Source organism: Panthera uncia (assembly GCF_023721935.1).
Source record: "Panthera uncia isolate 11264 chromosome B3 unlocalized genomic scaffold, Puncia_PCG_1.0 HiC_scaffold_2, whole genome shotgun sequence".
NCBI classification, from domain to species: Eukaryota; Metazoa; Chordata; class Mammalia; order Carnivora; family Felidae; genus Panthera; species Panthera uncia.
Genome location: NW_026057583.1, coordinates 2140640 through 2153440, shown reverse-complemented (window position 1 = coordinate 2153440; position 12801 = coordinate 2140640). Strand labels below are relative to the sequence as shown.

Here is a 12801-nt window from a genome sequence, read left to right as displayed (position 1 = left end):
TGGGAGCAGCCAACACAGCGAGTCTCCCACAGACCAGTCGCGTCTGTAGGAAAGGTACGGTCAAGGGGGGCATCACAAATGATACGCAGTTGTTAGGAAGAACATAAACGAACGCCGCTGAGTGTCACGTCTAGGCATTGAAACTTTCCAGGCATATCTTGCCTCCCTCCACCCGGATGGAAATCCACCGATAGCGCCGTGCCTGAGAATGAAAGGCGTAGCCTCGTCTCTGACTCTCCCCTGACTGCCACCGACCGTTCTTCCCCGGTGGACCTGCCGGTTTTATACGCCACGACTCACTCGGAAACATTTCCTTTCCATCTCACTGTGCCCGCAGGAGCAAGTTTCATTATTCCAAAGGCTGCGTCCAATTCGCTTCACTCGGTGACCGTGCGGTTTTGTGGAGAGCCTGACCCACCCCAGGGGCTAAACATCGGCCAGCTTGTGGGCCGGGAGGCGGTGCTTGACTGTCTCCCGCAGGAGAGTTGGAAAGATGGTCGTAAGGGTGGGGACTTTTGTCAGCCACCCCACCTCGAGGGAAGGGAGAAACACCAGGGTCTCCCACCTCGGAGGAGAAGAGCAGCGAGCGAGCGGACCCAGGGACAGATCCTATAATTCCGAGAGATGGTGACGACAATGGCACCGGCTGAGGGCTTCACGTCCGGGAGCATGGCATGTGCCAGCCTGTGCTAAGAGTGCTACCTGCACTGTCTGCGTTAACCCTTACAATAACCCAGCGAGATACTGGTCACCGTTGCCCCCTCCCTGTCCTCCATGGGGTGTGTGAGGAGGGAGCCAGCACCATAAATGGAACAACCATCGAGAAGCTGAATAGCCCGAGGTAGAACCGGGGGCCACTGTGCTACGTGTTCGCATTTGGGAGCTCTGAGCCGGCCCTCGAGGTGCCCGCCCGGTGTCTCCACTTCACCGACTGCTTGGCCGACGGGATGGATCAGAGTCTATGCAGCGGGACACCTGAATGTCTTCGGTACATTCCTTAGTTTGAGATGGGGATTCTCGTCCGAGGGAGTTGTGAGGGGGAAGGGTGGTCTTGGCAGAGGGGAGGGAGGAAGGGATACAGAATCAGGCAGGGGTGAAAAAGCAAAGAGCGTGGTCTTGACTAGAGTCTGGCTTTAGTTTGATCCCACAGCAAAACTCTGGAACACAAACTTGCCCATAGGTTAGTCACACCTTGAGGCCAGGCCTGGCCAGGCCAGTCAGTCAGGGACCAAGGACCGGGAAGGGATTAGGAGGGATTTTGCCTCCCAGCTGAGGCGACTTCCTTTCGACTCAGAGCACTTCTTCGGACACGGGGTAGTGGTGAGCTAACTAACCCACAGCCCCTGGGAGATGGGTCCCCACAGAAAAGGGGGCCTGGGCAGGGCCCCAGAAGCATCCACTGCAGGTGAGACACGATTGGCTCTGTGGCACCCCTCACGCCCAGGCTGCTGAAAGCAGGGTGCTGGCCGCTGTGGAATGCCCCAGGCACGGGCCCATGCCAAAACGGAGTCTCCTTTCCATAGGTACTCTGCCTGCCTCAGGAGGGGTCTCAGGACCCTGGGTTTGTCCACAGCCTTGTCACAATGAGAGTTCTCATGGCAGCGGGGTGGGGTTGGTGGGACCAAAGAGGTTTAGTGTGAAACCAGGGTGTTTAACCTGGTCAGAAAGGATAGCCAGTTGAATCCTCAGGGATCCATCCCATACTGGACCCCGATGTTCTGTTCAAGTCATTAAACAGCCGGTGGCCAGAGGAGTTGACTAGACCGCTGCCTCGGGCCAGGAACACAGACACTCATCTCCTGTTGTGACTCTAACATCTGGGCATGCGTGGCAAAGGCCAGGAGTGTCCTTCGTCTGCATGGGTGGCGTCTCCTGAGGCTGAGTGTGTGGTATGGCTACTATTCCTCAAGGAAGGAGCCATTTGTGACCCATGTCAGTTCCGAGGTCAGAGGACAGTGCCTCTGGTGTCATTGGGGGCAGGGGGGAGCACCTCCTACCCTGAGCAACTCCAGCTAGGCAACCACGTCTCCTGCACACAGATACTCCCGGGGGCTGATTTCCACCAATGTCATTTTAGCATCGTAATCCAACAGTGGAAATCAAAGTTGCCCGGCTGGATGGGATATGATCCAATTCCTGATAGGCGGTTCCTGAGGGAGAAGGAGTTGGGGTCCCTCTGCAGGCATTTTTGTGTCAGGTAAGAGCCACATTAATGACCAACAGAGTTAATTTAAAGGAAGGTCACCACCGGACAGTCTCAGGGAGACCAGTGCCACCCCACCCCCACCCCAGACAACTGCAGACAGACCGTCCTTGTCTATTCACTTCTGGTAGCAACGTCTACGAGTAAGATAGGTGAATGATAGATAAATGAATGGGTAGAAGGATAGATGATTGACAGATAAAAGTATATAGATGCTATTTTTTATTTTCAACTTCAGACAGTCTCTGTTGATTCTGCTATAGAAAACCCAGATTCGGCTCTCCGATGCTTGACGGCTGCATTACCATTTTGATTCTTCCATTCATGCCGTTGCACTTGGGGTCAATTACTACTGCTTGAGTTAGCAGGGCAGAGAGCTGGAGGAGCCTTGGCTTTGACATCATCCTACAGCTTCCATGCCAGCCCCAGGTGGACCGTGTCCAGATCTCCTAATGCCCACGGCCTTCTTCCCGAGGAAGAAGTTGTCTTGCTTAGGACCGCTGTCACACGAGGCCTTCTCTGTTGTGTCCATAACAGCGGATCCTAACCGATGTACCACTGCTCTCAGCGTCCAGTGCAAATGTCCCTCCCTGGCTTAGCCCTGCCCCTCTCGGAGCCTCATATCGCAATACCACAGTCCTCTTTACCAGGCAGGCACTAGCCACATGAGCTTTCACTCCACGCCTCTGATACGAGCCGATGAGGAACTACCAAGCCACTCAGAGTGGCTCCGGAGAGCCCCAGTCTCACTTGGGTCCCACATCCTGCTGGCATTCTCTTCCATTCTTCTGCTTGGTAGTTCTCCACACATATATTCGCCATTACACATTTATTGGTGGGTTTGTTGGAGTTTTGCCTCCCCCACTAGACCGTAAGCTCTCTCGGGGAGGAGTCTAGGTCTGTTTTGTTCACTTTGATGTACCCAGAACATAGAATTATCGCATACAATTGGCAGTCTCTAAGCATTAGTAAAAGGACTCAAACAACAATGAGGAGCTCAGTTCAGAGAATTTAAGCAAGAAGCTCCAACCCCTATGGCTAGGAAAGCTGGATTTGAACTGAACTTTGTCTTACTTGTTTGTTCTAAGCCTGTCAAACAACTTCTGGGAATCTGGTTTCCCTTGAGCGACTTTTCCTTTCAGAAGAAGGGAAGAATTCGCTTTTCAGCTTACCACAAGTGTCCCGTCTCCTGGATGGTTAAATTTCTCATTAAAAATTAGCGAGGGGCACCTGGGTGGCTCAGTTGGTTAAAGTGTCAGGCTCTTGGTTTCAGCTCAGGGCATGATCTCATAGTTCATGCATTTGAGCCCCGCGGGGGACTTTGTGCTGACAGCGGGAGCCTGCTTGGGATTCTCTCTCTCTCTCCCTCTGTCTGCCCCTCTCCCTGCTCGTGCACGCTCTCTCTCAAAAATTAATAAACTTTAAAAAAGTTAGTGAGATGGGTTTTCAGTGTGCAAATCTCCTTTTCCCATAAATGAGACAGCCTCCCTGAGTTTTATCTCAAGTCACTGAGACCCAAACCCTGCCTCACATTACACTGTCGATCTGCCAATAACCAGAATGCACGCTCAACATAGCTCCGGGGACGCGCAGCAGAGTTCGGTGGGGAAAAAGAAGAGATACCCCCAGAAGAAACTGTATGAACTGGCTAATACGCCTTGTCAAAAACCATAGGGAAAATCTATGGGGACTTTTAAAAGGCTTTTGGACCAAGAGAGGTGGAATATAATTGTGGTTCAGGTGACATTTATTGATATGTTTGCTCACCGGAGATTCTACATTGTGTGTAGGAGCCCACACAGCTTGATACGGTTTTTATCCTTGGGGGGTGGTGGAGGTGGGGGATGAATAATCCAAGTCTGGACCAAATGTTGAGCCATGCTGAATTATATTTTTTAAAAGACCAAATATCCGAGAAAGCAGGAAATCACAGATGTCAGGAAACAAGAATGCTTTATTGGGTCCCTTGCATGCATCCAGCCCATCCACCCTCCCACTGTCCCCTGACAGGCCCCAGAAGATGGTCTCGCTCCTTGCCATGAGAAATACATGTGCGGGGCGCTCCTGGCTTTCCTCTCTAGTCTGGAAGGCTGGTTGGAAGAGATGCTGTGAAAACGAGCTTCCTGATCTCAGCAGCAGAGATAGATACAAGGAACAAAGTAGATGAGTCATCAAAATGGTCATGGGCATGGAAGCCAGACCCCTGGCTGTGGCTAATCGATCACCGGGTCCCAGGAATGAAAAAGACCAGACAGTCCCTAAGATATCACCTAGTTGTTACCGTAACCAAAGACTTCTGGTTGGGCAGACAGGTCTGTCTCAAGCTGCCAAGGTCACGTCAAAACCTCCTACTAATTTCCAGACCTTCAATGGAGAGCAAGCCAAACATCTTGGAAGGGAAACCTTACTTTGACACTTAGATATATATTGCGAGCCTTCCTTGGCCTTCCCCCAAAGGGATCTGTGTCCATTTATCTGGGAACTAGACAAGGAAAGGGAAAATATCCAAACGTGGGGAGAGGGGTTCTGTAAGACACTGGCTCCAAGCCATGGCCATTTTCTGGGGACAACAGAAAAGTATGCGACCTGTCAACCAAAGGGGATGATTACTAAACCAAATTTGCACCAGAGTAAACACACTGGAACCTCAAAGGCAACCAAGGATTATTTTGAGTGAAGAGCTGAAATGGATATGTTTTTGAAATAGGCATCGCTCCCACACTGGCGCTCTGATGTGTGGGGTGAGAGCAACAGAATAGGACAGGACAAGCACAAGCCATTGGAATCCCCCTCTCGACCAAAACGGTAAATCGAAAGCAGGACCGCATTCCTAGGGGCAATGTAGAAATTAGTGTAGCTATCAAAACCTTGAGGGGGAAGTCATAGCAATGCCTACCACAGGTCAGCTGGGCCAGTGCAAAACACCGAGAGGTCTCCGGATTGCCTCAAGTTTTAAAAAGTGATGTCTCCAATGGCAGGTGCTGTTCCAGAGACGGTCTTCCTGCTAAAGCAAGTTCATCCAGCACTTGGTATGAATCCTTTGATCTAGTGAATTCATGGTTTTCTTCTACTTTGATGAACAAAGAACGTCAGAAACGATTCATCTTCACTTGGCCTGGGGTATATTGCTCTGCTGTCCTGGCTTAAAGGTACAGAACATCTCAGCCGTCCGGCTCTGTGGCTCAGCTGGCTCACAGGGACGCTGCCCTCACCGCCACCACATTCCCTCACACTGATGGCATCACGCTGATAGAGCCTGGAGGTCAGCAGTGTCCCTACGTGCCTTGAGAAGACATATGTGAGTCAGAGGTGGGAGACAAATCACGTGAAAAAAAAAAAAAAGGTCTTGATAAAGTTCCTGGGGGTGAAGGGGTCTGATTAGGTCAGAATATTTTCCCCCATAGTGTAGAACAAGTGAGTGCATTTCGAATCCCTTACCACGAAGACCCAATTCCAGGCAAAAATGCCATGTTAGGGCATCTTGTTCCAACCCACGTGCTCACTGACCCAGAAGGCCACCGGCTTTGGGGTGGGCCCCGAGCAGGTTCTCCGGCGGGGAGAGCCTTTAGTACGAATGGTTCTCCTACCAGGCCACGTGACGGGACAAATGTCGTGCCTGAGGTATCTGTCCATCTGTGGTGTATTGGGGAACCATGTGGGGCCTGTGGCCCAGCACAGCATAATGATGCTTCTGGCAAGTCCTAACAAGCATGGCAGGGGAACCCAGGGTTCAGAACCAAGTGTTGCTCTGGCCAATAAGTAACTCTTATCCTTTTGAGACAGCGTCCTCCGGCTTGCCACCGGGCTCTGGGGCAGCCTAAATGCTCAGCTACAACATAGCAAGTGGCCTCACGAACCGGGTTATCCGAAGCACCCAGCCATAGTGAGCCATGTCCAGAAGCACTCCATCATTAAGGGGATGCTCTGAAGGCACAAGTATGGCCGCGTGTGTGAGTGCCTCACTCATCCTCCCACGATGCCCCCTCCTGCCCTGCTCCTCAGGTCCCCCCTCCCCCCGGTCTATACCTATCACCTCAAGGGGGCAGGGTTTGTCTTGACCACTATGGGTCCTTCATATCCGGCTTTGCATTGACTTTCCTTCTCCAACATGCCTCTCCTACCGTCATCACCCATGGAATTCTCGAATGCTGTAAACGTCACTGTGGTATCCCCACACAGTGCCTTCAACCCAAGGATGCACTTTACAGCAAAAGTAAAGTAATGGGTTGATGCCTGTGGCATTCCCTCATCTTGTCGGGGTCCCCACAGTCCAGAAGCAGTCAGCTTCATGATATGGTGAGATAGTTTGCCGAAAACTCAGTGATGGCCCGGGTTGAGAAACGATACCTTGAAAGGTTGGGCCAGACCCGCAGGATGTCGCATAGGCTCTGAACTGGCAACCGAGTCATGGTATTAGGTCGCTCTCACAGGCTGGGAAGCAGGGTGGAGATGTGCTGTCACCACATCTCATTACTCTTCACATACCTGAGCTTTGGGATGAGGCTTTAGTCTCCAAGGAGACACATCCTCAAAATGTCATAATAAGCTGAATTAGAAGCTAAGGCACCTGATCATTTCAGGCTCCTTAAACCTCTGAGAACACATAACAAGAGGTTGTGGGAGTCATAAGATGGTTAACATTATCGAGGGAAAATATTGTCGCTACATAAAAGGAGGCGGGGGCACAGGTGGATGTGGGGTGAGTCCTAGGGTGCCCCCCCTACTGCCAGGTCCTATGGTAAATAAACGCCCACCACGCAGGCAGGACCACCGAGGAGCTGGACTTCTGAAGTTTTGGGTCACGCCGACGGGCAAAGCATCCCTCGTCATGAACACTAGTTCTCATGACCTATTCTGGAAATGGACTGCAGCCTTTGCCCATGCTTCCTTTCTTGCTGGGTCCAAGGACTTGGGTTGAATACAGTTACTTTCACCACTTAATCCACAGGTCGCAGAATTTCAAAATGGAATTATATAAAAGAGAGAAGAGTGTCACTAGTGATGCTGGACTTGGGACAATGGTAGCCCTGGTCACTACCCCTTGGACTTAGTCATTGGATGTGACCTTGAATGGTCTCCCCAAGCAGAGAGGAAGTTGTTCTTGGTTGTATGTGAGAGAGTCGTGATACATCGGGTGGGGAAGAACAGTCTGTGTGTGTGTGTGTGTGCGTGTGTGTGTGTGTGTGTGTCTTTGTTGCTGCCACCAAGCCTTTCCTACCGTTCCATTCTCCACCATCCTTCTGGTAAGTATCCCTATGCTTTGGGAAACTGCCGCTGCCCTGCTCCATGATGCCCTGAGCTCTAGGACAGGAATCTGAATCTTGCGTGAAGGGAATCCCATTGGAACCAATGGGTGGTTGGTGAGTAGAGTAGCTCTGAAGCTACTCCTCAAAGCCAATCATCAGCTATTCCTTTGGTTCTTGGAGCTGCCCCAACACCTTTCCCACAAACCCCTTCTCCTTGCTTAAGTTGGTCAGAGTCCATTTCTGTGGTGCAAAATCCAAGAAACCTAATGCAAAGAGGCTCCTTTGATACTCCCTCATGTATCTTTGCCTCCAACAGCGGTCAACTCAGGGTCTGGCACAAAGCAGGTGCTCAGTGTATGTCTGTTGAATGAATGGATGAATGAATAATATTCCAACTCTCAGTTCACCAAGGCGGTCTGGATATACAGACTGGGAGGGTTGGGGGCACACTGGGACAAGAGGAAAAGGTGGGGAGAGTCACCTGAGCACAAGATGAGGTAGAGAGGTCAGAAATGTCAAAACGGAGGGGCACAAATGACAGGCAAGAAAAGGCCTGGGTGGTGGCATGGGGTTGTTTGAGAACAAGAAGTCTCTGCACCTGGGGAAGCAGGAAACGGTCAGCGGGCGGCTGAGAGGCGGATGCTGGTTGTGTCCTGAGCTGGCCTCGTTGCCGTGGAGAGAGCCAGACACACTGGGCATCTCCCCAAGGCCTCCAGCTCTGTTCTTCCTTCCTGGGTTCCTTCCTTTGTGTTCCTCTTCCAAAGGAAGGAACAATTCCAAAGGCCTCAGTCCCCAGGACCCTGTTCAGGGACACAGCCATCAGCCTCGTCGTGCAAGAAGCACAGACTGTCTAGCCGTGGCCACAAAAGGCTGAGACTGAACGTCAATCCAGGAGCCAAACCCTGGGTTCATCATTCCAGAGGGCCCAGGGGCTGCAGGATCCCCTCAGAGCACCTGCCTGGGGAGAGGGGACCCTGACTCCGTATACCCACAACCACACCAGATAAGGGCAAGTGGGGTACACAGTTGCTGCCTTTATTGCATTCCAAGGGGAGCAGACTAGCACCAGACCCATCCCACCCCAGGCCTCAAGGAGGGGCCCTCGGGAAGGACCCAGGGTGCTGGGCTAAGCACAGCAGTTCCTCGGGGGCCCCTATGTGAAGCCCAGAGCTGGAGCCCCAGGATCGAGAGCTAATGGCTGGGGGCACACGTCCTGGTTCCCAGGCACAGAGACTCCCCTCCACCCCAGCACGCGGGTGGGCTTCGCCCTTCCTGCAACTCCCAAGGGCGTTCCCCCCACACCACCCCCTGGAGAAGAGCCTAGCCCTCCGGCCCCGGTCTAGAGGGGATGTGAAATTCACTGTGACTGCGTCTCCTTTCCGTATGGAGCACAAGGTCCCTCCAAGTCAACACCTTCCCTCTGGCCACAGCCGATGACGCAACCCTCATGCCACTTCTCGCCTCACAGGCAAGGGGTCTGGGAGAGGCTGGGGAGGAATCTGGCTGGTGGAGCCCCTGGGCATGGGGACGCGCAGGGAGGCAGCGGAGGCAGGACGGCGGGCTGTGATAGGGCTCAAAGCTGGGGATGGAGATCGGGGTGCGGGAGCAGAGGATTCAGGGGAGTGAGTGTCTGCGTGCTGGGAGAAGGAAGGGCATGAACACACGTCACCAAAGACCACGGCACAGGAACACGACAGGCTCTGGAAGGGCACTGAGCCCCACGTGGGCTCAGTGACCGGTTAGTTATAGGACAAGCTGGGAAGAGTGAAGCCACGTAGCTGGAAAGAGAGTCACCAGGCCAGACACGGCTGGGGCAGTCTGGAGCCCCGAGGACAGATCGGGGCCAAGCAAAGGAGAAGGGTAAAGGCTGGCCCGCGTGCCCCCAGGGTACAACATTCACCGCAGGGTCCGGCAGGGCGGGGGGCTGGGTGCGGAGCTCATGCAGAGGACTCGGGAGCCTCCGGCAGTGGCCAGTGTAAACTTCAAGAAGGCCTGGGCCGCCAGACACTTGGGGCTGCCGTCTGGGAGCCCCGGGTGACGCTGGCGCCAGGAGAGGCCACTGGGTGCCACGCACAAAAGCCGTCTGCTGAGGAGCGGATCGAGGAGAGGCTGCCCAGAGAGGCCCCCGAGTGGTGCCTCCCCGGTGCACCTTCCCTGGTTAGTTCCGTATCGGGCAAGTCTCCATCAGTTCGAGCTGCTTCCTTGTTGGTCTGCTGCTGGGCGGAGGCCCCGAGCCTCCCGTGGGGGGCTACCGCATGCCCTGGGCCTTGAGGCCGCCCTCTTGGATGGGAGGCTGTCCCAGTAACTGGGCGGTGAGTGCCTCTGAGGCCTGAGGGGCGGCCTTGGAGCTTGGAGCATTCTTCCGGGTACCCTGGGGACTGGGGGGGCCTTTCCTCTGGGGCTGAGGACTCAGCTGGGCGCCCTTCCTGCCAGTAGATGGACTCTTGGAGCCTTTGGCCTTGGCTTGAGGGTGGGCGGCCTCGGGGCCCTTGAGGGGTTTTAGCCCCAGCATCTCACAGAAGGTGTTGCACTGGTGGGAAGAGGCAAACTGGTCCAGCAGGGCCGGGAAGCAGCTCTCCTTGAGGCCTTGGTATCTGCAGCCAAACAGGAAGAGCTGAGCGGGAGCTCCCCCCAGAATGAGAGCCCTCGGGGGGCCTACTCTGGGGTGGCCAGGGCCAGCGTGTCACGCCCTACCCTTTCAGGGGAGCTGGGAGTCCAGCTGGGCACTACCTCACGGGGCAGCATCCCAAACCTCAATTTTAAACTGAGGCCTCCTTACGCCGTGGCCCAGGAACTCATCACGTCCACGCTAATCGGTGTGCGGATGACCTACCTTTTCAGTATTAAGTAGAGCAGACTCCACATCACCACTTTCCTCCCAGGGCCCTGCTCATCTGCGCCCCGATGAGCTTTCTCAAGCGAGAAGAAAGAGGAGCCCGGGGCTGCAGGTGAGCAGGTGAGCCTGTGTGCGGGCGTCAGTACTGCTGGTCCAGGGGCGCCTGGGGGGGCTCAGTCGGTTAAAGCGTCTGACTTCAGCTCAGGTCATGAGCTCATGGTTCATGGGTCCGAGCCCCATGTCGGGCTCTGTGCTGACCACTCAGAGCCTGGAGCCTGCTTCCGATTCTGTCTCCCTTCTCTCTGCCCCTCCCCCACTCATGCTCTGTCTCTCTCTCTCTCTCTCTCTCTCTCTCTCAAAAATAAAATAAATGTTAAAAAAATAAATTTAAAAAATGCTTCTGGTCCAGACCTGGGGTCAGGGGCATGGGGGTGGGGGACGGTCAGCAGTCCCTGGGACACTACTATACGGCCGCCAGGGCAGCTAGGACCATTCGGCCACAGGCCCAGTACCTCAGGGATGGAGAACCAGAAGACCTTTGACAATTTCACACCCCGAGAAGATTCTCAGAGGGCCTCCTGTCCCCGAGAACCACTCACCCTCGTAGTTTGGTAGCAATCTGCACATCAGTCATCTTCCAATCAACCCCTGGAAAGAGAGAGAGCTGGGAGTTGAGCAGCCCGGGCCGGTTCCAGGGCCCCCACCTCTCCAAGATGGGTATCACTGGGCAGGAACTTGCCAGGGTTCGGGGCACGCCATCACCTCTGACCTGTATCACAGGTGGTGTGGGCAACTCTATGTTGTTAGTGGCAATAATATCCCATTCTCACGGGTGAGGAGATAGACTCAGAGGTAAGGGACCGAAGCAAGGTCACATTCATTCATTCATTTGATAACTGAGCACTGACCCTGGGCCGTGGCCACTGAGTCAAAGTAAAAGTTCAGTTTTTCTTACTCCTAGATCCCAAACTCTTCCAGCTGTTCAATCCTGCCTCTGTTGGATCACACTAGGCCACAAACTGGGCTGGCCTCTGGCTTTGAGCTAACCTTTGCTCCTTCCTCTTACCAGATTGGCCTATCTGGGCAAGAGCGAGGAGGCGGAACATGAAAGTCAGTCAGGCTGGACCAGCAGAAAAGTAACACTGGATGAGACTGGCTTCCACGTACTCACACAGACAGCAGGCAAGCATCCACACAGGACTAGAGGAAGGCAGTGTTGGGAGAACAGACACGGAGGAACGGTCCCCACCCTGGCCAGTCCACCCAGCATCCCAGCGTCCAACGTTAGAGTAGGAACCTCTCCCCACTTTCCAACTGTCCGGTCACACCCTTGCGGGAACCCGCCTGTCACTAGCAGGGCTCAGTGCCGCATGTGACAGAGGGACACATGCGTGGGCCTGAGAGGCGGGCACACCCAGACCGATTTCAGCCCCATCCCTTCCAAGCTGCGAGAACTACCTCCAACCCTCAGCTGTAAGAGTGGGGCAACGCTGCCCACCTCGCCGGGGTATTGAGAGCATCATGGGGTGTGCAGGGCTCTGATTTAGTGTCTGAAACACAGAGGTCATACAGGAGGCGTTAATCTGTCTGTCATTTCTCTCTCAGGGCCATCACCTTGCACTCTGCCCCACACTAGCCATGATCCCTTACGTTGGCACAGAATTTCAGTTTGCAGAAGGTGCCCATGGACACTGCCTCACTCAGGCCTCGCAGCCAGTCTGGGAGGCAAGGAGGATACTGTCACCCCTTGGGGGGGAAAGGGTGGTGAAACTCAGGGAGATTAAGGGGCCCACTCTGTCTGTGCTTTGGCTTTCCCTTGGGTTTACAGAGACCAGCAGAAAAGCCATGAGGTGTAGACTAAAGCCTAATTTCTCCGACCCCCAGCTCTTCCTACTACATTGCATGATCATCTCGTACTAGGAACTGGTATACTTATCACAGCTTCCTGAGGACAGTAACGATTCCCCATTTGCCTTTTTAGCTTCCCGATGTTGGGTAGATGTTGGATGGATGGAAGGAAGGATGGATGGAGTCAACAAACAGAATGAATGACAATAGCTTAATGTGCTACCAGTCCCCCCCCCCCAATATACAGAATTATATATACAATATTTGCAGTGCAGTTCAATCCCAACGAAAAGCACACTTGAGCCGGTTTTCTGTCTCCGGCCCTTGGTTTTCTCACTAATGCACACTGGGGACTAGATGAGGTCATGTGTGATATTCCCAGCATCCCTCTCCTCCCACTGTAGAGAAAATCTCTTTTCCTCCCCCCTGCCTGGTTCTGGTTAGCGAGTAAGTAGGCCTGGGAAGGACTGATCAGGAAAAAGAGGAGGATTTGTGCTTTGCTGGCCTTTGTTGGAGGGGGAAGTCTGAGTAATGGGAGAGATAGAAATAAAAGGAAGCCAGAGAGACTAAGTTGGTTCACATAATAAAGAGCTAACAAAGTAGAGGAGGAAGAGGAGGAAGAGGAGGAGGAGGAAAGGAAGAGAGAAAGGAGTAGGATAGGAGGGGGG

The 12801-nt window shown here is 53.7% G+C and overlaps 1 protein-coding gene across 1 annotated transcript in view; it reads right to left on the bottom strand.

Moving 5' to 3' along the window:
• Positions 1-2408: 2408 nt before the first annotated feature.
• Positions 2409-12801, bottom strand: part of ALPK3 (alpha kinase 3) — a 57847-nt gene continuing 47454 nt past the window's right edge. The window contains exons 13-14 of the mRNA XM_049614190.1: positions 10885-10933; positions 2409-10043 (exon numbers count right to left, since the gene is read on the bottom strand). Of these exons, the coding sequence (XP_049470147.1) occupies positions 9698-10043; positions 10885-10933 (395 nt within the window). The 3' untranslated portion in view covers positions 2409-9697. The remainder of the gene's footprint in view (positions 10044-10884; positions 10934-12801) is intronic.